Here is a 23,439-nt window from a genome sequence, read left to right as displayed (position 1 = left end):
GCATGTGGGAGTCTGTCTGTCTCTCCCCGTTTCCAGCTTCTGAAAAAAAAAAAAAGTCACACAGCTCTAACGGGCTGCTGCGTTGATGAGTGGCACGAGGTCCCGCGGGAGCTGAGGCTGGGGAGGTTCCCGTAGCAGAGCCCAGGGCGCGCTAATACGCGAGGAGTCCGTGAAGATCTCCCAATGTCTCCTCTCTCTCTCTCTCTCTGGCCGCACCCTAGTCCAGGCTTGGCAGAGCTGCGTGGCAGCCGGGATGCCTGAGCTCCTTTGTTAGCCGGGCTGGATGCTGTAGTCCTGCCCTTCCTCCCCCACCCCACCCCCCATGTGTACCGGCTCATCCGGCTCATCCGCACTCTGTTCCAGGACAGGGTGGGTGTTCCCGGCCTCGCCCACACTCCCCATATGGTGGTTCAGGGGCCCGAGCTCTCTCCATCTCGCGTGCCTCCCTGGATCTCTGTGGCCTTGATTTCTGTCTGCATTCCGAGGGCGGGTGTGTGTGTGTGCGTGTGTGTGTGTGTGTGTGGAGGAGGCACAAGTTGCTTCTTACAAGTCTTTGGTTTGGAGAAAGAGAAATGATTAAAAAAAAATTAAAATGAAATGGAATTAGAACGAAGTCTTCATTCGGACGTGGCACCCATGGCTTCTGCCTCCCCGGGGTTAGAGTTTAGTCAGACTGCCGTGCCTCGGGGCGAGCCTCGGGCCAGGGGTGCCGGGAGAGGAGTTTTGGGGGGAAAGCCAGGGGGTCTCAGCCACACTCCCTGCTCTCAGCTTCTGCTGGAGTTTTTCCTGGGGACCCGAGAGAACTTCTGACCTTCCCCTTTAGAACTAACTCCCCATGTATCCCATCTCCTCCCCCCCACTCCCCCACCCCCCGCGCGCACACACAGAAGACGTCAAGCTCTTTTCCTCTCGGTGATATTTTCCTGTGTTCCAATCGGGGAACATTCCAGGGGTGGGTGCTGCTTTTCTTGAAGCCTAGCAAAAGCGAGAAATAAATCAAGTAGGAAGAAGTGAGTTTCTGAAATTAAAAGAAAAAAAAGGGGGGGGAGCTTTTAAAAGAAACTGGGCGGCCCAGGAGTGACATGCGTCGCGTCAGGAAGCCCCACTTCAGGCCTGTTGCCCAGTGTACCTCTAAGATGCCGTGAAATTGGAAGCCGAGGGGTGAGAACAAAAACTTAAGCCTTTGGCTCAGCAGTAGAGCGTCAGCCTGGCATGCAGAAGTCCCAGGTTCGATTCCCGGCCAAGGCACACAGGAGAAGCACCCACCTGCTTCTCCACCCCTCCCCTTCTCCTTCCTCTCTGTCTCTCTCTTCCTCTCCCACACCAAGGCTCCATTGGAGCAAAGTTGGCCTGGGTGCTGAGGATGGCTCCATGGCCTCCACCTCAGGCACTAGAATGGCTCTGGTTGCAATGGAGCAACGTCCCAGATGGGCAGAGCATCGCCCCCTGGTGGGCATGCCAGGTGGATCTCTGTCGGGCGCATGTGGGAGTCTGTCTGCCTCCCCGCTTCTAACTTTGGAAAAATACAAAACAAACAAACAAACAAAAATCTTAAGCCTTCTCAGCTCAGGCTTGGGGGCCTGCTTGTCGCTAAGCATGCCACTGAGGGTGAGGCTGGGGCCCCTTCCTCTGGGACCCTCCTAAGAGACATGGAACCTTGTGTGCTGCTCTCCAAGGTGCTGACACACATTCCTTGAGCTCAAAATTCAGAGTGTGTGGCAGGGTTGAGCCCAGCCTTGGCCAAGTTTCCTAAGTATTAGTTATTCATGCAGCTGTGTATTTTTTTTTAATTTTTTAATTTTTGCCATACATATAGCAGCTTTATACTATCTTAAATATTTTTCTTTCAGTTGATTTAGTTGACTTCCTTTTTTTTTCTTCCTAGCATTGCCTGAAGCAATGACTTAGATGAGACCCACAGGCTTGACCTGCCTGTTATATATTCATTCTAATGAGCTTTCGAAGAGCTTATTAAAAGGAAAGTAATTTTTGTCTTCATACTGCTGCTGGTCCAAGGACCGCATTTTGTGAAAAATCATCTTAAGGTCTTCCGCTCACAATGACCATTTGGCATTTTAGTGACTGTGGTATTTCTCAGAACATGAAGTATTTTTGCTACAGGTTTTGTTCGTTTCTGGAAGGGACAGAGCATCTCTGATCTTTTCTGTCCCCCGTATTCTTTCCTCGAAGTGAGGGGCACACTCAACATTTCCTGTTCCTTTAAGAATCTTTCCTGTGACCTTGACCTTCCCTTCTCTGTCCTTTATTCCTTGACTCCATCCAGAGACTCAAGCTGCTGTTTTCGGGTTTGCAAATGTCCACTTCCTGCCCACGCCCCTCCTTTGGCACTGTGACTTCTGCCCTCAGCCACGTTGGAAACACCTGTCTCTCAGTTATCAGTGACTGCCTAGCTCCTAACACCCCAAATCTGCATCCAAGGTGTGGTGGCTGCTTATGACAGCAGAGGGAAGACACGAGGGAGAGAAACGGGGGCTAAGATTGGACTCCCATTCCAGGGAGGACTTCCCCACTCTTATAGGACCTGCCTTCTGACGGGCACACGTAAGGATTTGTTCACTTAAGAAGCATTTATTGAGCATCTACTATGTGCCGGGCACTCTTCTAGGTACAAAGGACATGACTGTAAACAAAACATTCAAAATGATCTGTCCTCCTGGACCACATGTCCTAGTGGTGGTGGTGATGGTGATGATGGTGGTGGTGGTGGTGGTGGTGATGATGGTGGTGGTGGGGGTGATGGTGGTGATGGTGGTAGTGGTGGTGATGGTGATGATGGTGGTGATGATGGTGATGGTGGTGGTGATGATGGTGGTGGTGGTACTGCTGATGGTGGTGGTGATGGTGATGGTGGTGATGGTGATGGTGATGGTGGTGGTGGTACTGCTGATGGTGGTGGTGGTGGTGATGGTGGTGATGGTGATGGTGATGGTGATGATGGTGGTGGTAGTGGTGATGGTGGTGGTGATGGTGATGATGATGGTGATGGTGATGGTGATGGTGGTGGTGATGGTGGTGATGATGGTGATGATGGTGATAATAGTGGTGGTGGTGGTGCTGCTGATGGTGGTGGTGATGCTGATGATGGTGGTGATGGTGGTGGTGGTGATGGTGGTGGTGATGATGGTGGTGGTGGTAGTGGTGATGGTGGTGGTGATGGTGATGATGATGGTGATGGTGATGGTGGTGGTGATGGTGGTGATGATGGTGATGATGGTGATAATAGTGGTGGTGGTGGTGCTGCTGATGGTGGTGGTGATGCTGATGATGGTGGTGATGGTGGTGGTGGTGATGGTGGTGGTGATGATGGTGGTGGTGATGGTCATGATAATATCTGACGTGTTGTGTCCTTAGTGTACGTCAGTCTCTGTTGTAAGTGCTTTATCTGCACAGGCTCTTACTTAAACTATACTGTAGCTACTATTCTCCCCACTTTACAGATGAAGAAGTGAGATGCAGAAAGGGGAAATAACTTGCTAAAACCATACAGCTAGTGAGTGGCATTTAACTGACCAGCTGTGTGTGCTCAGATGTGTGTGTTCTCGTGGGTTCCTGATTGCAGACACTGAACACACCCTGGTCCACACGGTGGTCACCTCCCCGTGCTGCAGATATATTTGGGGAGGTCCACTCTTTTGCCCTCTGATTTCCTCACGTTCCCCTCTCTGTTTTCCTTTTTTAAGTGCTAAGCAGAGTTTTCACGCCTCTCCTGGTGTTTCTCGGAGCCTCTGCTGTGAGACAAACCGCATGCCGGTGGTGATGGCAGCTCCGGGCTGTCTGTTCTTCCCTCACCCCCTGCGCCTGCCCATCACTCATCTGTGTGTCAGCGCACGTTGGAACCTGGAGCCGTCAGCAGGGATTCCTGGGAGGAATCCTGAGAGACTGGGCTTCACTCCTCTGGTCTCTGCGCTTCGTGCCTCCGGGGCAGGCTTCAGCTCACGGGCTCCTCCGGGGCATGGGGCAGCCCTGCCTCGCGGGTGCAGCGACTCCTCTGCTGGTTTCTCTTCTACACTCACCTCCCTGTTTCTAACCCTCGCTAACTCTGCCTCCCGTCCCACTCGCCCACCCCGTTGCCTCCGACTTGTATTGAGCTCATACTAACTGCCAGGGAGCCTGGATTCACATTCATGACATCACAATAATTCTCACCACGGCTCTGCAAGGCAGTTACTGATATTAACCCTATGACAGGGGGTCCTCAGGTGACGACACAGCTCCATTCCCGCGACAGTGATGTAACCTGAATTCTGGTATAAGTCGAAACACGCCCTAGCCTACGTCACTCACCTATCCTAACACAGTAGTAACATCATCATCTAGAATATAAAAACACAACTAAGCCATAGAAAAAAGGAAAAGGACATAATTATACTGTCCTGTACACTATACTGTAGTAACAGAAAAAATGACAAAAAAAAATGAGTGATAAAAAAACATCCTTCCCTTTATTCCTGTGGTTGGCTGGCACCCTAGAGGGGACACTGCAAGGTGAGAGAGAGGGGCCTATGGGGAGGAGGGAGCTGGAGAGGCAGGAGAACCTGCAGCAGGTGCTGGAGACACTGGGTCAGGTGAACCAGGATTGTCTAAGGAACAGGCAGGAGACACTGGGGATGATCCTACCTGTACGACAGGTGTTTCATTTCGAGAAGCAGCTGATATAGAGGGTGCAGGATCTGGTGCAGGCCTCTCCACCTTCTTAGAGAATTGTTCCAGGCTCGTCTGGAAGGTTGATGACATCTTCTAACCAAAGTGGTTCACCCACATAGTCTGTGAGTATGACGCTAATGACATAAGCCAGAACACTCACATCTCAATTTTTTAAAGTTTTTATGGGACTGAGCATCGTAAGCTGGAAATATCCTATGTTGAGACTCGTAGCCCGAGGACCCTGTGTGCCTCTGTGGAAACAGTAAGTCGCAGAGGTTGAGCGAGCTCCCCAGGACCAGGCAGCGGGGGACAGGCAGGACCGGGACTTGAACCTCAGCTTCGTGAATTCCAGTGGCCTCTTCCCATCACCCACTTCTCTACTTTGGGGTCCACTCACCTCCACCAACTGCGAATCTTTTTTTTTTTTTTTTTTGAGACAGCAATTTCAAAACTGTGACAGAGCTGAGTAAGGACATCTGTGGGTACCTCCTTTCACTTGGAAAAAGAGTTAAAAATTCTATCTTCTGATTGCGTTATGATGGGGACAAATGTATTAATGTTCTGTTAGAGAGCCTTTTCTTCCACCTAAATGTATATCTATTTCTTGTGATTCTAAAAGAAATTAAAACAGGGTTCTGCCCTGGCCGGTTGGCTCAGCGGTAGAGCGTCGGCCTAGCGTGCGGAGGACCCGGGTTCGATTCCCGGCCAGGGCACACAGGAGAAGCGTCCATTTGCTTCTCCACCCCTCCGCCGCGCTTTCCTCTCTGTCTCTCTCTTCCCCTCCCGCAGCCAAGGCTCCATTGGAGCAAAGATGGCCCGGGCGCTGGGGATGGCTCTGTGGCCTTTGCCTCAGGCACTAGAGTGGCTCTGGTCACAACATGGCGACGCCCAGGATGGGCAGAGCATCGCCCCCTGGTGGGCAGAGCGTCGCCCCTGGTGGGCGTGCTGGGTGGATCCCGGTCGGGTGCATACGGGAGTCTGTCTGACTGTCTCTCCCTGTTTCCAGCTTCAGAAAATGAAAAGAAAAAAAAAAACAGGGTTCTGTGCCCCTAAAATGATCATGTTTCCCTTTCACACACACACACACACACACACACACACACACACGCTGTGCTAAGTGTGTTTGGTGAGGTTGGTCCTGGATGCTGGCACCAGCACCCCACCAGAATGTCCCTCAGAACCTCCAAACATGTCTCCCCATAAATCCTCCTTGGGCGAGTCACGTGAGCTTTGGGTTTGGGCACAAGACAGCAGTCAGAGCTCACAGCCCCCGATGACAGCGCCTTCTGCTGGAACGCAGCACAGCACTGAGTTTCCACAGGAAGAAACTGCCCGAGGAGATGAAAGTCTGCTTACTTTAAACACTGACAACAGCCTTTTCCAAGGTCTTGGCGCTCCCACGGTGGGAGTCTGTCCTAATTTCAACCTTGTTAGCAGCGGGGATCCACATGTGTACATGGGCACGTCGGCTGTGGCTGTGTGACCCTGCAGACAGGCACCTTGCTGTGTGTGTGTCCCTGCAGACAAGCACCTTGCTTTCCTCCAGCCTGCTCGCTAGCTCCCTGCCCCATGCAGGGAGCCCTGTTGTCACTGGGGTCCCAGAGAGCCAGCCTCTCATCTGTGGTTCTGATTGTCTGTGTGTGTGTGTGTGTGTGTGTGTGTATATTTTTCTGAAGTGAGAAGCGGGGAGGCAGACAGACAGACTCCTGCATGTGCCTGACCAGGATCCACCCGGCACGCCCACCAGGGGGCGACGCTCTGCCTCTCTGGGGCAGTTGCTCCGTTGCGGCTGGAGCCATTCTAGCACCTGGGGCAGAGGCCATAGAGCCATCCCCAGCGCCCGGGCCATCTTTGCTCCAATGGAGCCTTGGTTGCGGGAGGGGAAGAGAGAGACAGAGAGGAAAGCGCGGCGGAAGGGTGGAGAAGCAAATGGGCGCTTCTCCTATGTGCCCTGGCTGGAAATCGAACCCGGGTCTCCCGCACGCCAGGCCGACACTCTACCGCTGAGCCAACTGGCCAGGGCCCGGGGACACTTTTCTGTGCAGCCATCGGGGAGGTGACAGGACAGACTCAGAAAGCCAGTGTGGCCGGCGCAGTCTCCCTGAGGAAAAGACAAGAACATTGGCCCGTCTGGTACCCAGGCCAGAGCGGCAGCCTCTGTCTGCGTATTCTTTAAAGCGCTGTCTGGCAGCTTGGGGGGGGGGGAATATAATATAATACAGAGTTAAATCTGGACCTCTCGTTGAAAGACCAGAAGCGCCTGCCTGTTAGCATGGGAGCCCCGTCTCAGGTGATAATTCATGGCCACGGGTCCAATTACTGTGCTGTCGTGGTTCCTGCCCTCCGCACCCACCTCCACTGCATCTCTGTGTGCTGATCCCGAAACACACAGCTCTGGCGAGATGAGTCCCCGGTCACTAACGGCGTAACCTGCAATCTGAAACAAACCAGCGAGCAGAAACCTGCAGGTTCTGATCGTCTGATACTGTGGTGAATATTCTGAATGTGCAAATGCAAGCGGTCTCTATGCTCAAACGTGCCTTAGTTTATTTCAGGTCCTCCACACCCCGTCTGGTTTCTCATCCTGAGCTGACCTCACTGAAAACCACGGCAGGGGTGGGGAATGTATTTTGTGCATTGAGGACTGTCCCAACTGTTTTCTATGCATTGTTCACTTCATCTTCACCATGATCTTATTTATATATTTATTTTTGTTAAAAAAAAAATTGTTTTTGCCCTGGCCGGTTGGCTCAGTGGTAGAGCATCGGCCTGGCGTGCAGAAGTCCCAGGTTCAATTCCCGGCCAGGGCACACAGGAGAAGCGCCCATCTGCTTCTCCACCCCTCCCCCTCTCCTTCCTCTCTGTCTCTCTCTTCCCCTCCCGCAGCCGAGGCTCCATTGGAGCAAAGATGGCCCGGGCGCTGGGGATAGCTCCTTGGCCTCTGCCCCAGGCGCTGGAGTGGCTCTGGTCACAACAGAGCGACGCCCCGGAGGGGCAGAGCATCGCCCCCTGGTGGGCAGAGCGTTGCCCCCTGGTGGGCGTGCTGGGTGGATCCCAGTCGGGCGCATGTGGGAGTCTGTCTGTCTCTCCCCGTTTCCAGCTTCAGAAAAATACAAAAAAAAAAAAATTTTTTTTTTTAATTAAGTGAGAGGTGGGGAGGCCGAGAGACAGACTCTTGCATGTGCCCCGACCAGAATCCACCAGGCAAGCCCACTAGGGGACAGTACTCCATTGCTTGGCAACCGAGCTATTTTAGCACCTAAGGCCAGAGGCCATGGAGTCATCCTCAGTGCCTAGGGCCAACTCACTCAAATCATTTGAGCCATGGCTGTGGGAGAGGAAAAGAGAGAGAGAAGGGGGAGAGGAAGGGGTGAGGAAGCAGATGGGTGCTTCTCCTGTGTGCCCTGGCCAGGACTCAAACTCGGGACTTCCACACACTGGGCCTGTGCTCTACCACTGAGCCAACCGGCCAGGGCTCACAATGATCTTATGAGGTGGGTGCCGTGATTACCTCCACATTATGGAGGAGGAGCTGGACGCCTAGAGAGGTGGGAACTAATGGTTGTGCAGCAGCGGATACGGGTTCAAACCCAGGCAGTCTGGCCCCTGGGGGCCGCACGACCCCCGTGGCACTCGGAGTCCGGAGCGGCACCCACCAATCACGGGGGACCAGACTGCAGGGAAACCGGCTTTGTTGGCACAGCCTCGTTGAAATGAATGACGGGTCCTTAAGAACTTCATTGCATTTTCTGTTGGAAAAAGGCATCAATTATTGGTCTGTTTTTCTGGGAACTGTCAAAAAAAAAAAAAAAAAGTCAAACCTGCTTTTATTTGAACCATCTAGTTTTGTGTTATATAACATATGATTCAAAGGAAATTGAGTCAGCACGTGCAGCGACATTGATTTTAGCTGAAAAGAACAGGTCGATAACTGGAATTGATACCTATTACTTCTGTGCTTATCAGTTCTGTGATATGAATATTTAGAAGTGATAACAGCCCGGAATTTTGAAAGAGTACCGTTGTTTTTGCATTTCCCAAACAGTGAAACGTTTCTTATTGAATCCAGCTCGCCGTCTTTATTTAAAACACAGGGGCTAGGCGTTTCAGCGTAACTCTCTCTTTCTGCCTCTCCTCCTTCTTCCCCATAGTCCTCTGAGTCATTTCTCCCCAGGCTGTAGTGACATTTGCTTCCCGGGAGCAAGTCCCCAAGAGCCAGCGATGACTAGGCTAAAAAGGGCGTCCCTCCTAAACTCTGTTTCGGACTTCCGTGGGCTTTCTCTGCTGCTAGTGGGCAGAGAGTCAACCGGATTACATCGAAGGGGTGAGTTCATCTTGGCACCGCTTAAAAAGATTGAACTCCGAGGAACACCTGTCAGCCTGACCGCTGATCTGAAGACTCAGTTTATCAAATCACACAGATCCGCGCTTCCTCTCTTGTCAACACCCCCCCCCCCCCAGAGTGGTCCATGTTTTACAATCCGTCCACCTACCCTGACTCATCGCGATCACCCAGAGCCCACAGTTGACCTTCAGGTTCGCTGTTGATCTGTGGGTCAACATTCTGTGGGTCGGGACAGATATAGAATGACATGTATCCAGTGTCATAGAGAGTGTGTTCACTGCCCTGAAACCCCTCCGAGCTCTGAGCTCTGCCTCTTCATGCCTCCGCCCCCCCCCCCCCGAACCCCTAGCAACTGCTGATCTTTTCACTGGCTCCACGGCTGTGCCTTTCCCAGAATGTCATATAGCTAGGATATACAATATGTAACCATGTAAAGAGCTTTTATTCTAAGTGCGGGAAAACCTTATGTAATAAAATCATGAAATAACCAATTTGTATCCTCCGAATGCCGTGGCAGGTGGCTCTGATTTTTGTCTAGCCACCTTCCAGACTGTATCCATGCAAGTGCTCAGCCCTACCCAGATCACCCTAGGAACCCCCAGCTAATGTCTTTTTTCCCCATTCTATGGCATTTCGGTTTTTCCTGAGTTACTTTCGATAGCCAGTCTGCCCAATCCTGCTCCAGAACGAGCTCTTTGAAGCCAGAAACCACTTCTGGGCTGCTGATTGGATTGCTTCTGGAGACCAGTGCATTTGATTCCCCAAACTGCATGACTTCATACTCGATCAGTGGGACCACCGGATAAATACAATATAACTGCATCTATGTGTGTGGATATCTATATGCCTAGAAAATGTGATCCAGAGTTGGAATGGGAATAGTACACTTTGGAGAATTAAACTTAGGGTCTTTAAGATAACTTAGATAGAAATTACTTTACAAAGTTGGAGGAAAAAAAAAAAAAGATGTCCTAGAACATGGTAGGGTGTCTTTAATGGGTGAAAGTTAAAAGTTAGGAGAAAACTCAGGAGGTGAAGTATTCACCAACCAGGACGAACAGTGTGTTGAGTTCTTTCTGTATGTCAACCTATTTTTTTTAAGTGAGAGAGAGAGAGATGGATAGACAAGGATGGACAGACGGGAAGGAGAGAGATGAGAAGTGACACCTTAGTTGTTCATTGATTACTTTCTCACATGTGCCTTGACCGGGGGGCTCCAGCAGAGCGAGTGACCCCTTGCTCAAGCCAGTGACCTTGGGCTCAAGCCACTGACCTCGGGGTTTCGAACCTGGGTCCTCAGCGTCCCAGGCTGACGCTCTATCCACGGTGCCACCGCCTGGTCAAGCAACCATCACGTCTTTTACTGACCCACTGAGTCCTGCAGTTTAAACACTCAGAGAACACCACACACTTCTCACTCAGGGGTTTCGTCGCAGTTGAAGCAGGTAATGATTTGGGCTGGTCTGTGAGCTCCATGAACACAGGGACCTTGTCATCCTGCCTCCCCCATGCCGGTCGGTGCCTGGCTCACCCCAGACACCGGTCAGTGTTGGCTGAATGAATGGGTTAATCGGTCAGCCTTTCACAGCATGGAAAGACCCGGAAAGGTGACACATTTAGAAGACAGAGTGAGTTCTTTCTCTGGTGTCTCACTCAATTGAAGTTTTTTTTTTTTTTTTTAAATTAATTGAAGAAAAAAAAAAGTACAAAACCAAACCCAAGAATTAAACAAACCAAGGTGACAGGGGTCACAGCTGACAGTGTTGGGTGGCATCAGGATGACCTTAGATGTTTGTTGCCGCACTCACAGATCACCCCCCTAACTCAGACATTGAAACCACTCACTGTCGCCTGTCATCTCTCCTCGTCCCTGTGGGTCAGAAAACTGGGGTGCCTGCTGGCGGATGGTGTGGTTCAGGTCCCTCCTGCAGGGGCTGGACCTGGGGCAGCTGCGGTTGGAGCACCTGGAGCCGTCCAGGCACCGAGCTCTCCACGCGGTCTCAGGGCCTCTCCATGTGGTCTCGTTCTGTGGCCTCCTAGCCTGGTGACCTCAGGCCTGCAAAGGCAGGTGTCCCAAGGGAAACTGACAGAAGCTATTGCCTTCGAAGTCGTGTGTGTGTGTGTGTGTGTGTGTGTGTGTGTGTGTGTAGGGGGTCACTTGCACTGTGTTCTGTTCACTGAGCCCATCACAAAGCCCCGCCCAGGTTCAAGGGGAAGGGCCTCAGAAAAGTATCTACAGGCATGTTTTAAGACCACCACGGAATATCGGTTCCTCTCTGATCCGGGGAAGCTCTTGGGCAGCTGTCCAGGAAGGGCAGGGAGGTTCCTGTCGAAAAGGAGAGCTTTCTCTGTCACTCAGCCCGACTCCCTCTAGGTCCATCTGTGCTGCCACAGACGACTAACTTCTATTCTTTTTATAGCTGAGTCATATCCCGTGTGTGTGTGTGTGTGTGTGTGTGTGTGTGTGTGTGTGGCAACTTCTTTGAGAAAGTTGAAGGGGGAATAAGAGATCCAGGCTTCCCGTTATAAAATACAGAAGTCACGGGAATGTCCAGTGCGGCATAGGGAAGATAGTAATTTCCTAATGACTCTGTACGCAGACCTCTGGGCACTGGACTCACTGGGGGTCACGTCGTAAGGTATAGAAATGTTGAGTCACTAGGTGCTATACCAGAAACTGAAATGATACTGTATGTCAACTCTAATTTAAACATAAAAAAGAAAGCCTGATTAGACTATTAAGGGGCAAAGGAAAATTCCCTTCTCACCCCATGAATGACTGCTGAGAAATCATTAGGAGGATGGTTCAACTTACAGCTCCCAAGCACCGGAGTAAACGGATCAGTTCTGACAGCACCTCGGAGTTCCTCCCAACTCCACGTTCAGTGATTGTCGAATCACTTGAGAGGAGGGAGGAGACTGTTAGAAGGCTGGCTCCTGGGCGGCCGCCCAGCGCTGCTTCTCATTTTTTTTTTTTAATTCTTTATTTATTTATTCATTTTAGAGAGGAGAGAGAGACAGAGAGAGACAGAGAGGAGAGAGAGATAGGGGGGAGGAGCTGGAAGCATCAACTCCCATATGTGCCTTGACCAGGCAAGCCCAGGGTTTCGAACCGGCAACCTCAGCATTTCCAGGTCGACGCTTTATCCACTGCGCCACCACAGGTCAGGCGCAGCGCTGCTTCTCAATGAGAGGGGGCCGTGGGGTCTGTGTCTGTATCCCAAACCAGCGCCCCCAGCGGTTCCGACCCAGGCAGGAGGCACTGCCCTTCCTATAGAGCGAGGAGTCTGCCCTGCGTGTAGGGTTTCTGCTGCCGGGTTGAGCACGGAATGTGCCTTGTTTGTTAAGTTACCTCATGATATTTGGCTTCCTGAATTTTTCATTGATTTTATTTTTTTCATTGGATTTATTGGGGTGACCTTGATAAAATTTTATACTATTTTTATGATTATTCTTTAAGCAGTATGTTTATTTTAAGGGTTTGAGCTACGCAAGCTGTCATTTTTGTCTTATGGGCTGTTTCTAGGAACATAAATCCACTCAAACCAATTTCACTTCGATATCAGTGATGGTTTTATTGGAGGGACAGGGAGCTTTCTAATGGGGAACAGCCGAGCCTGAGAGACTGGACAGCAGGGTCTCTGCTCATTCTCGGACCTCCGTTCTGTCCTCGCACCTCTGTTCCATTCTGCGCTGTGTGTGGCAAAAAACAAGCCATAGGCGGACCTGTGTGTGTGTGTGTGTGTGTGTGTGTGTGTGTGTGTGTCCTCTGCTCAGGGCCTCGGGACTGACAACTTGGGACTATCCGAATTGCCAGTTCTTAGGGAGAGGGTCTGATTGGCTCAGCTTAGGCCAGTTATCTACCAATCAGCTGTGGCCAAGTGGGTCCACTGGCCAATCAGAAGGTTCTTCCCAAGAGGAATGGTACCTGCTGGTCAGGGTCCCCTCTGGCCTAGCCACAGCCAGTGGAAAGAGTGATGTGTCGTGAGCCCCACTGACTATCCTGCCCCGACTGTGACCACAGCTGCACAGAGGGGACCCCAGGACCATCGGAGAGGAGGTGGAAGTAAGACATTCAGCACCCCCGTCATTCTGCCTGAAGTCTTTCTTCCTCTCTGCAGTGCAGAGTCGAGAGTGTTCCTGCTTGTTCATTGCTGCATCCCCAGTGCTCACCGGGCTCCTAGCGAATATTAAACAGTTGAATGAATACGGGAACAAGAGCCCCAGGAATAAGCTCCTTCGACAAATATTTATTGAACATCTCCTGTGTGCCCGGTGGTGTTCCAGGGTCTTAGGTTACTCCAGGGAACAGAACGGGCAGAGGAACTTGCCCTCGTGGGGGGTCTGTATTCCAGTTGGGTTGCTGGGCGTGGATTCCTCTCCCCAAAGGGATCCATCCTCAGTCGTTGCCCCTGGAACCGCCTCTCTTGATTGGGGTCCAGCGCTGACCCGTGCGAGGTCTCTGGAAAATGTCCTCTCTCGTTTTAGCGTCAGCGGGAGGCGTGTGTGCAGAGGAGGCCTGGAGAGGCTCTGCGGGGTGGGGGGGCACGGGGCACGTGAGCTGCCCTGGCTCCCCCCGCCCCCCGCCCCGCCCCGGGACCCCTGCCGACCACCACCGCCCTGACCCGCGGCCCTCTCCCCTCCCCCGCCCAGGTCATGCTGTCGGAGCGGAAGGGCACGGACGAGCTGTACGCCGTCAAGATCCTGAAGAAGGACGTGGTGATCCAGGACGACGACGTGGAGTGCACCATGGTGGAGAAGCGGGTGCTGGCCCTGCCCGGGAAGCCGCCGTTCCTCACCCAGCTGCACTCCTGCTTCCAGACCATGGTAACTCAGCCGGGGCCCCGTCCTCCCCTTCCACCTCCCCCTCCCGGCTTCACCGGGGCCTCGGCCAGAGTGATCTGAGAAAGAGACACCCGGGTCCTTCCCATTATAGCGGCAGGGAGAGCTGGGGCCCGGGAGAGGCCGCTGAGAACTTCCGAGGTGGCCGCTGGGAAGCTGCTCTTTCAACAGAGAGATGAAGGGGCTCGGGCAGTTGGTTTTATAACCTGCAGAGCAGGGCCTTCCGCTGACGACCAGAGGTGAGCCGGGGACAGGAACTCGAGACTTGGGTCTCACGATATGAGATGTCACAGCAGATGGGGCAGAGGTCCCCACGTCATTCCTGTCCGTGGTCCCGGGCGGCCCATTGGCTAAATGCTCCAGTGCCTTCTGCAGGGAGCACGGACCTCCTTGGAGGAGGGATTGCCCGAGAACACAGCCCTTGGAGCCCAGCTCGGGCAGGGGGCACGGGGTCCGAGGCAGGGGCTAGTGAGCTCAGAGCTGGGGCTCCCGAGAAGGGGACGTTTGTGCACTCTCTGCTGTTGACTGTGACTCCAGCTGACTGTGACTGTGACTCCAGCTGACTGACTGTGATGCTGTGAGAACAAGGGACGTCCCTTTAAAAACCTCTTAGCCAAACCTCTTAGCCTTGTCCCTTTTGAAGTCAGATGTCGGCCTCCATACTGAAGGAGGTGGGGAGGCCAGAGCCCCTATTGCAAAGAGGACAAAGTTAATCCTTGCCGGTGGGACTTCAGAGGACTGGTGGCCCTGTGACTTAAAGATGCTTTAAGGGAGTTTCCAAGATGGTTTTGACTCCATCCAGCTCTCCCCCTCCGGGCTGATCTTGGAGTCCGACCCCCGTGCGCGATGTGACGCGTGGTTTGAGACGGAGGCTTCCCCTTCTGTCCACCGTCACCACCTCCTGTGCTCTGTGAGGCCAGGCTGAGCTCACCAGCCTCTGGAGACCCTGACCTGGATGCGGGGAGGTCTCCTCGGTGCAGACTGCACGGCAGGCACGGAGCTGCCCTGCGGAAAAGGGGCGGAGCTGGAGCTGCTTTTCTAGGTTCTGAACGGTCTTTTGATACATTCTGAGGTCATAGAGACCTGGGTTCAAATCTGGTTCCGTCACAGACTGGATGAATGACCTTGGGCAGATGATACAACCTCTTTGGGCTACCGTTTTGGTTTCATCTGTAGAAATGGATGAGGTAATAGTCGCTACAGGCTACGTTGTTGCGAGGAGGAAATGAGCTTACAGGTGAGCAAGACGTTAACACAACACGCGCCAGCTGGTGTTTGATGGCTGTTAGTGGTTTATTCCACAAGCCTCAGCCTGGGCCTCGCCCAAGTCCTGTCGTGTGGAGCTGCGTGAGCTCGTTGCTGTTCTTGAGAAGTTGTGGTCATAGAACAGAATAATAATTAAAAAAAATAATAATGCAACAGGGGCTGTGACCATGTGACCACAGGACCTGGAGAGGGGGTGGGTCTGCAGATTGTAGCCTGATGGCCACACGGTGTCTGCGTTTGGGTGACGGGAGGATTTTCTGCCAAAAGCCGGCTTCTCCCGATCCCGGGGAGCCTCCTGGCCACAGGGGCTCCGGGGAGGAAATGTTTTATGCAGATGTGTACAGTACTCCCCGTGGGGACTGGTCCCCCAGCCTCTTGTTGGGGTCTGCTGGGTGACAAGGAGCTACAAGAACATCCCTCGCTCCATTGCGGCAGGGGTAGGAGCTGGGGTCCTGTTTGGCGACGTGAGCAGCCGGTGCCGCTGGGCAAGGTGCTTCCAGGAAATATGGAGGCGATCTGGGGGGGAGCTTGGTGATGCTCCCCTTCGCAGTTAGTTCACTTGACGTTTCTCTGAGGACCTCAGGAGGAGGCTTCTGTTTGGTGCTACCCTACCCACAGCATTTTCCTAACACCTTTTTAACAGAGAGAATACCAGCTTTAGGTCCCGAGCTTTGGCAAACAGCAGTTTCTAAGTCATTGTTTTGCTTTTATGTCATATATATATATATATATATATATATATATATATATATGGCAAGAGAAAGAGTCAGAGATAGACAGACAGACAAACTGGAAGGGAGAGAGATGAGAAGCTCCAACTCGTAGTGGCTGCAGTTTAGTTGTTCATTGATTGGTTCTCATACGTGCCTTGATGGGATGGGGGGGCTCCAGCCAAGCCAGTGACCCCTTCCTCAATCAGCCATCTTGGGCTTCAAACCAGTCACCTTGGGCTTCAAGCCATTGACATTGAGCTCAAGCCAATGACCACAGGGTCATGGGTATGATCGCACACTCAAGCCAATGACCACAGGGTCATGGGTATGATCGCACACTCAAGCCAATGACCACAGGGTCATGGGTATGATCGCACACTCAAGCCAGTGACCACAGGGTCATGGGTATGATCGCACACTCAAGCCAGTGACCACAGGGTCATGGGTATGATCGCACACTCAAGCCAGTGACCACAGGGTCATGGGTATGATCGCACACTCAAGCCAGTGACCACAGGGTCATGGGTATGATCGCACACTCAAGCCAATGACCACAGGGTCATGGGTATGATCGCACACTCAAGCCAGTGACCACAGGGTCATGGGTATGATCGCACACTCAAGCCAGTGATGCGCTCTCGAGCCGGTGAGCCCGCGCTCAAGTCGGCAACCTCAGAGCTTGAACTTGGGTCTTCAGCGTCCCAGGCTGATGTTCTATCCACTGCAGCACCACTGGCCAGGCATGTTATATATATATACTGCTCACAAAAATTAGGGGATATTTCAAAATGAATATGAAGCTATGAAATATCCCCTAATTTTTGTGAAATTTTTTTCTTCAATTTATGACAGCAGTGTACAAAGTCTTAATTTTAAAACACTATTAAAAAAATACAGAGAACCACACCAAATAGATGCTGAATCATCGACGTTAGGAATGAGGAATAAGGTTAAGTTCCTCAGGCCACCGCCCAGGCTGAGCAGGAGAACCTGGCAGCCCCTCGCGAAGTGTCTCAGCGATCTCACCCCATCTTCCCCAGGGGGTCGCTTGACCGCCTTGCGTGTCCTTCTCGTGTATCGCTGTGGTCGGATCTCTTCTGTCTTTAGAAATCGGACGTGGCCTGACCAGGCGGTGGCGCAGTGGATAGAGCGTCGGACTGGGATGCGGAGGACCCAGGTTCGAGACACCAAGGTCGCCAGCTTGAGCGCAGGCTCATCTGGTTTGAGCAAAAGCCCACCAGCTTGGACCCAAGGTCGCTGGCTTGAGCAAGGGGTTACTCGGTCTGCTGAAGGCCCGTGGTCAAGGCACATAGGAGAAAGCAATCAGTGAACAACTAAGGTGTCGCAATGAAAAACTGATGATTGATGCTTCTCATCTCTCTCCATTCCTGTCTGTCTGTTCCTATAAAAAAAGAAAAGAAAATCAGACGTGTTCTATACTTGGTTTCCTGGAGTGACCACGTGCTCCATCCCATCCCTCCTTTTCTCTGATTGGCCCTGCTCCCTGCCTGCCTGCGGTCCAGGCTGTTGACCCCTTGCCTGGCCTCACAGCCTGGGTTTCGCCGATCGCAGGGTGCCGGGGCCCCTCCACGTGCATCCTCGGCCCCCCGAGCTTCCTGCAGACCGGGGGCTGGACCCAGAGACTTGGTCAGACTCCGGTTTGGTGTCCTTGGCAAAGACTGCAGGTCGCTGGGTGTTCTTTCCTCTGCAGGCCAGCCGTGTCTGGCTTCCTCCCTCTGTGTGAGGTTGGCAGCCCTGATGCTGGGGGGCTGCGTCCATTCGTTCATTAACGCTGGGAGGGGGTCGAGGCCCGAGCTCTAGGCCCGTTTCTGTTTATTAGTTTGAGTCCTTGGATGACACAGCATGAGATTCTCTCGTGTAGCTCCCGGTTCAGGCTAGAACACATGCCTGATCTTTTCCCATTATTTACTGGTTTCCATGAATTGCTTCAATATTATGCTCCAAAGGTGGCTAAAGTGTGCTTTTATTTTTTTTTTTCATTTTAATTTTTTTTTTTTTCATTTTTCCGAAGCTGGAAACAGGGAGGCAGTCTAGACAGACTCCCGCATGTGCCCGACTGGGATCCACCCGGCACGCCCACCAGGGGGTGATGTTCCGCCCCTCTGGGGCGTTGCTCTGTTGCAAACCAGAGCCACTCCAGCGCCTGAGGCAGAGGCCACAGAGCCATCCCCAGCTCCCGGGCCATCTTTGCTCCAATGGAGCCTCGGCTGTGGGAGGGGAAGAGAGAGACAGAGAGGAAGGAGGGGGGGAGGGGTGGAGAAGCAGATGGGCGCTTCTCCTGTGTGCCCCGGCCGGGAATCGAACCCGGGACTCCTGCACGCCAGGCCGATGCTCTACCACTGAGCCAACCGGCCAGGGCCAAGTGTGCTTTTACAATAAAATTAAGTTTCTGAGTCAGAGCGTCGAGGCGAAGGAAAATACGGCGTGACCAGCAGGGACTCGCGTCGTGCGGGGACTTGGCAAGGACGGGAGAGGGTGTTCTCGCCCCCGTCTGGGCGGCCAAGGCCTTGAGGCGTTCCCGTGGGGGGGCCGAGACAGGACTGGACCGGACCCTCCCACCTCGAGACCCCTCCGCCCAGCCTTCTCCTTTCCCATCGCCGGTCCCCGAGTGGACTCAGCGGCCGTGGCAGGCGGAGGGCGGTCTCCGCCCGGGGCGCAGACAGAGGGGTCTGGTTCTCGAGGTGGGGGCGGGGCTCGCGGGGAGCCTGTGTTCCGTTTCCGTTAGCTGCGTTGAGATGGGAGGATGGAGTCCTCCGTGACGCCTATGTGTGGACATTCCGTCTCTTCGTTTGTAACCGACTGTGTTGCCCACGATCAGTGAAACGGGAGGAGACCCCTCGACCACTGAGCCGCCCGGAAGGAGGCAGGGGGGCTTGGGTTCCCGTGGAAACTGCGGCGTGAGCGCGGGTCCCCCTCGGGGAGCTGTCACGCTCCGGGGAGAGCCCAGACGTGCGAGTGCAGCCGTGGGGACGTCTTGCGTGGGGACGGAGCCCGTGCTGGGGCTGATGCGCAGGCTGCAGACCAGCGGGGGTTGGGTGGGACACGGTGCTTTCTCATGGGGAGGGTCCGCCGTGCAGTCACCCTGTGTCCAGGGGCTGTGCTGTCCGGGGTGGAGAGGGAACTGGCAATAGGAGAGGGAGGAGCCGATGCCCCTTCCGTGCCCCCCTCACCCAGGGGCGGGCGCCGTTCTGTTTTGGCTAAGTCTGTATAGCTGAGCTGCATATAAATTGGTTTGGAAGACATACACCTGCTACTTGTGAGGCACAGGACTCACGATCAGCAGCCGTATGCCAGGCCTCGGACGGGCTTGTCATCATCCCCATTCCACAGATGAGGAGACTGAGGCCACACTGCTGGTATTTCAGGGCCAGGATTTGAACCCAGCAAGCCAGGCTCCCAAGAGGCTTTACAGTAGCCTCGACTAGAAGGTTTGTGACGGTGCTGAGTGTGAGTCACCCCGTAGGCACCCCCTGGCATTCGTGGGCAGGCGCCCCAGGACCAGCCTGCCATCTCCGGGCTCAGTCGGGGCCCGAGCTCTCGGGGGGGGGGGCATGCTCATGTCCCACCTGCTCGTGAAGGCAGGTGGGTGGTGCTGCACCCCTCAGTGTTCCCATCTCTCAGGGCAGCTGACTGCCCGTCTGAGTGTCTGCCATCCTGTGGGCCTTCAAAAACATTGTTTCTTTCTGGGCTCCCCCAAAATAATGGCATCCGAGGGGGACGGTCTGTCACCCCTGCTTTGCAGGTGGAAAGACTGAAGGTCTGGGGGTGTTGGGTCGTTTTTCCTCAACACGGCGCAGGGTCTCAGGCCCACCGAACTCGGAGCCGCACGCTTCCGCCTGGACGTTGAGTGGCCACCACGACGGCCTTCCCGGTGGTGTAGAAACCACAGCAGAGGCACAGCCAGCCCAGCGGTGTCCCGGCGTGCGGAGCAGGGGCAGAGCTCTGCCCACGGAGCCTCCTGCTGGCCTCCCGACACCGCTCCCGGGTGGGCCCTGCCACTGTCCTCCGGTGACAGAGACCGCTCGGGGCCTCCTGCGCGTCACACAGGTGGTGGCGGCCCTGGCCTGGGCTGCGTGAGACGTGAGGACCCCAAACCCAGAGACATCGTGCCACCCGGGCTCTGCCTGAACTCCACCTTCCTTTCTCTAGTTTATAAACTACTTTTACCTTCACCATCCCACCTGATTTTTTACAAGAAGACTACACACGGCGATGACCGTTCGCATTTCTGCACAGAGGAAATTGGACCCTCAGAGAGATGAAGAGGCTCGGGCTAAGTGACACGATCGCTAAGTGACAGGTGTCCCCAGGGCCCCTGCCAGCGTGCTTTCCGCCGTGAAGGAGTCCCCTCCTTACCCCATGAGGATACGGTCGTGCCAGAAAGATCTGTGGGGGAGAGACTGTGAAATGTAGGGAGCGCCGCCCGTGTTGAGCAACCACTGTTAGTGTAGCTCGGGGGAGCAGGGAGGGGACACCCCTTGTTTGGGAAAGGCCTGTGAAGGCCGTCATCCGGGTCACCCTCACCTTCCAGAACTGCACATTCTCTGCGTCCCAGGTGGGGTCCCCCGAGGAGGCAGCCGGGCTGAAAGAGGCAGTATCTCTACAGCCGGTGTCCCTAGAACTCTGGTTGTCACCGCCAGTATCCAGAGAACGCTAACGCTTATTGACTCCGTCAGCGAGTCTTTCTGTTGACAGAAATGTGCCAGGACCCAGCCGCCTCCTTTTGAGGGGTCCATCCGTGGACAAAACGAGAGAAAGCCCCTGTCCTAACAGGGGAGACAGAGAGGGCAACAACAACAACAAGAACGAAACTAAATAAAACGAACGGAGATGGACGGGTTGGGACGGGGAGATGCTATTTTTTGATAGGATGATCAGGGAAGGTCTTTCTGGTAAGGGTGACATTTGAGCAGAGAGCAGAGCAAGTAGGGCAGCGACGCCTCTGAGCATCTGGGGCCACCGCAGTGCCCGCCACAGCGGGAGGACCGCGTGTCGGCGCCCCAGGCGGGGAGCACGGGTCCCGTGTCTCCGGAGCAGCGAAGAGGTTACTGTAGTCTGAGTGGATTGTCATTTTGTATTTTGTGACCCAGAATCTCTTTATGAATCAGCTACCTTGAAAAACACTGGACAAATCTGGAATAATGTGGCAAATTTCATAACGTGTGTCTTGCCGGAGACTTAGAATTCGAAAGATAAAAAGATCCTCTGTAGGATAAAAAAAAAAAATCTTCAAGGTAGTCAGTCAGAGTCGATAGAAGGGAACACAAGAACCTACCGATAGAGAAAACAACATTTGTCGTTCGTAGAATGATGCAGATTTAATTTCTAAAAAAACTTGTTTGGAAAAGCAGAGTTAACACCAGATGTATTCTTAGACCATGGGATGAAAACACCTCTGAAAAATAGACGCACGGCGCACTTTTAACAGGAGATGTAGGATATTAAGTTCTGTTTGAGAGATGATCCTAAATGTGTTAAAATCGAACGTGCATATGCGAGAGAATCAAAAAGAGAGAGACACAGACCCACGAAAACATCGATTTGATCCAGGGAGGGGACCGCGGGTGAATGCCCTGGTTTCCACACGTGTCTACCGCAGAACACTTTCCCGTGTTGAGTGTGCCGTGAGCCGGCCGACGTTAGTACCCGGGTCGATGCAGCTTTGGGTTTTGAGAGGATTGGTCATTCAATGAGCTGGTCTTGGGTGAGGGAGGCTTCGGGGAATTGTTCTGGTTCTGTGTGACACCTGGCTGGGTGAGTGACCTCCAGGAAGTCACCTAATCGCTCTGGATACCGGCTCCATCATTCGTCAAGTGGGTTTAATAAGTGGGGGTTAGAAAAGACAAGTCACGCTAACTGGGGGGGGGGGGTTTACCGGCGGTATCAGAGCCCGGCCAGAGAGCCCCTTGCCTGGCACGTGGGCACACCCCGGGATGACGCTCTCCCCGGGGCCGTGGTCGGCCCGGCACGTTCACGCAACGTCCCAACTGCCAGTGGGCACAGCCGGTTGACTCTCCTTGGCAAAAACATCTATTTTAAATGTTTTCTTTTCAATCGAACATATGCACTTCTTGGGAAAAAAAAAAAAAAAAAAGGAAAGAAAGAAAGAAAAAAGAATTAGATTGTATGAGTCATTGAAGGACGACAGCAGTTACTTCCCAAATTGGCAGCCGTGGCCCAGCGAGAACTCAGCTGCAAGGCATGCTGGGAGGGATGGCCACCCTGCCTGCCGGAGGGGACAGACCGGTGGTGTCGGGGGAGAGGAGGGTGGCCCTTTGTTGAGCTGGCCCCCTCGAGGGCCCGTCTGTTGAGAGTGTCCGAGAAAGTCCCGGCGACTCAGGGTGGGCTGGGGTGGGCAGAGGTTTCCAAGGATACGGGCTGCTGTGTGGGCGCTGCTGGGGACGGCCCTGGCAACAGCCTCCGTCGGTGACGGGCGGGTGGCCAGAAGCAGAACACACCCTCCTCCAGACTTTCTCCTGGATTTTTTTTTTTGGTAAAAAAGGGTTTTGTTGGAAGGAACCAACCCAAAGGCAAAGACACACCTGAGCCTCAGGAAGAACTAGAATCTGTAACTCCGGAGTTTTCTGGAATAGATCTCCATTGCTGCCCCCTGGTCTGTGTGTCTCTCCGGTCATGGTGACATGGCTTTCCTTAGCCCTGGGCAGCTCGCCTTAGCTGCCGGATTCCCGGGCTTCTGAGACACTCTCAGAAGAAAGAGAATCTGGTCACTGCCGTGCAGGTCAGATGTCTTCTTCCTGCCACCGTCCGCTGGTAGCTGGCCACTGCTGACGCGGCAGGAACCTTCCGGAAGGGCCGTAGCCACAGGGAAGGAGTCATTGCTTCTCGTAGCAGGCGGGAGGCGCCATTGAGTCCGAGGAGACTGAGTTGGATCGGGACGTCGCCCGCTGCAGCAGGGCCGACACGGCACTCGGAGAGGGAAGGAGGGGGACAGGAGGCCGGGAGGGCTTCGCGGGGTCAGCGCCTTCGGCAGCGAGCACCACTCGGGGGTCTTGGATGCAAGAAAGTACCCAAGAATGCAACCAAGGCATATAGATCTGGGGTGGGCAGGAGACACAGCCCCGTTCTCACTGCTTTCTTTATTTTTATTTTTTTGGTATTTTTCTTAAGTGAGAAGCAGGGAGGCAGACAGACAGCCTCCCGCATGCGCCCAACTGGGATCCACCCGGCATGCCCACCAGGGGGCGATGCTCTGCCCATCTGAAGAGTCGCTCTGTTGCAACCAGAGCCATTCTAGCACCTGAGGCAGAGACCATGGAGCCATCCTCAGCACCCGGGCCAACTTTGCTCCAGTGGAGCCTTGGCTGCAAGAGGGGAAGAGAGAGACAGAGAGGAAGGAGGGGGGGAAGGGTGAAGTAGATGAGTGCTTCTCCTGTGTGCCCTGACTAGGAATCGAACCCAGGACTTTCACACGCCGGACTGACGCTCTACCGCTGAGCCAACCGGCCAGGGCCCTCTCTGCTTTCTTATTGGTGGCCCTTGCACATGCGTTCAGTAATCAAAGGTCCATGGAATTCTAAAGAAGAGAGATGAGCTTCTTGAGAACCTTGCTCTCTGTGTGGAAGGTCA

At 53.7% G+C, this 23,439-nt stretch overlaps 1 protein-coding gene across 2 annotated transcripts in view; it reads left to right on the top strand.

The window, feature by feature from the left end:
* The window catches only part of PRKCB (protein kinase C beta), a 318,005-nt gene that overhangs the window by 244,192 nt on the left and 50,374 nt on the right, over nt 1-23,439 (top strand). For both annotated transcript variants that reach the window (XM_066275842.1, XM_066275841.1), the window contains exon 10: nt 13,664-13,837. In XM_066275842.1, the coding sequence (XP_066131939.1) occupies nt 13,664-13,837 (174 nt within the window). The remainder of the gene's footprint in view (nt 1-13,663; nt 13,838-23,439) is intronic.

Source organism: Saccopteryx bilineata, chromosome 4 (assembly GCF_036850765.1).
Source record: "Saccopteryx bilineata isolate mSacBil1 chromosome 4, mSacBil1_pri_phased_curated, whole genome shotgun sequence".
Classification (NCBI taxonomy): Eukaryota; Metazoa; Chordata; class Mammalia; order Chiroptera; family Emballonuridae; genus Saccopteryx; species Saccopteryx bilineata.
The sequence above is the reverse complement of the archived record's forward strand: the minus strand, read 5'-3'. Positions and strand labels throughout refer to the sequence as shown.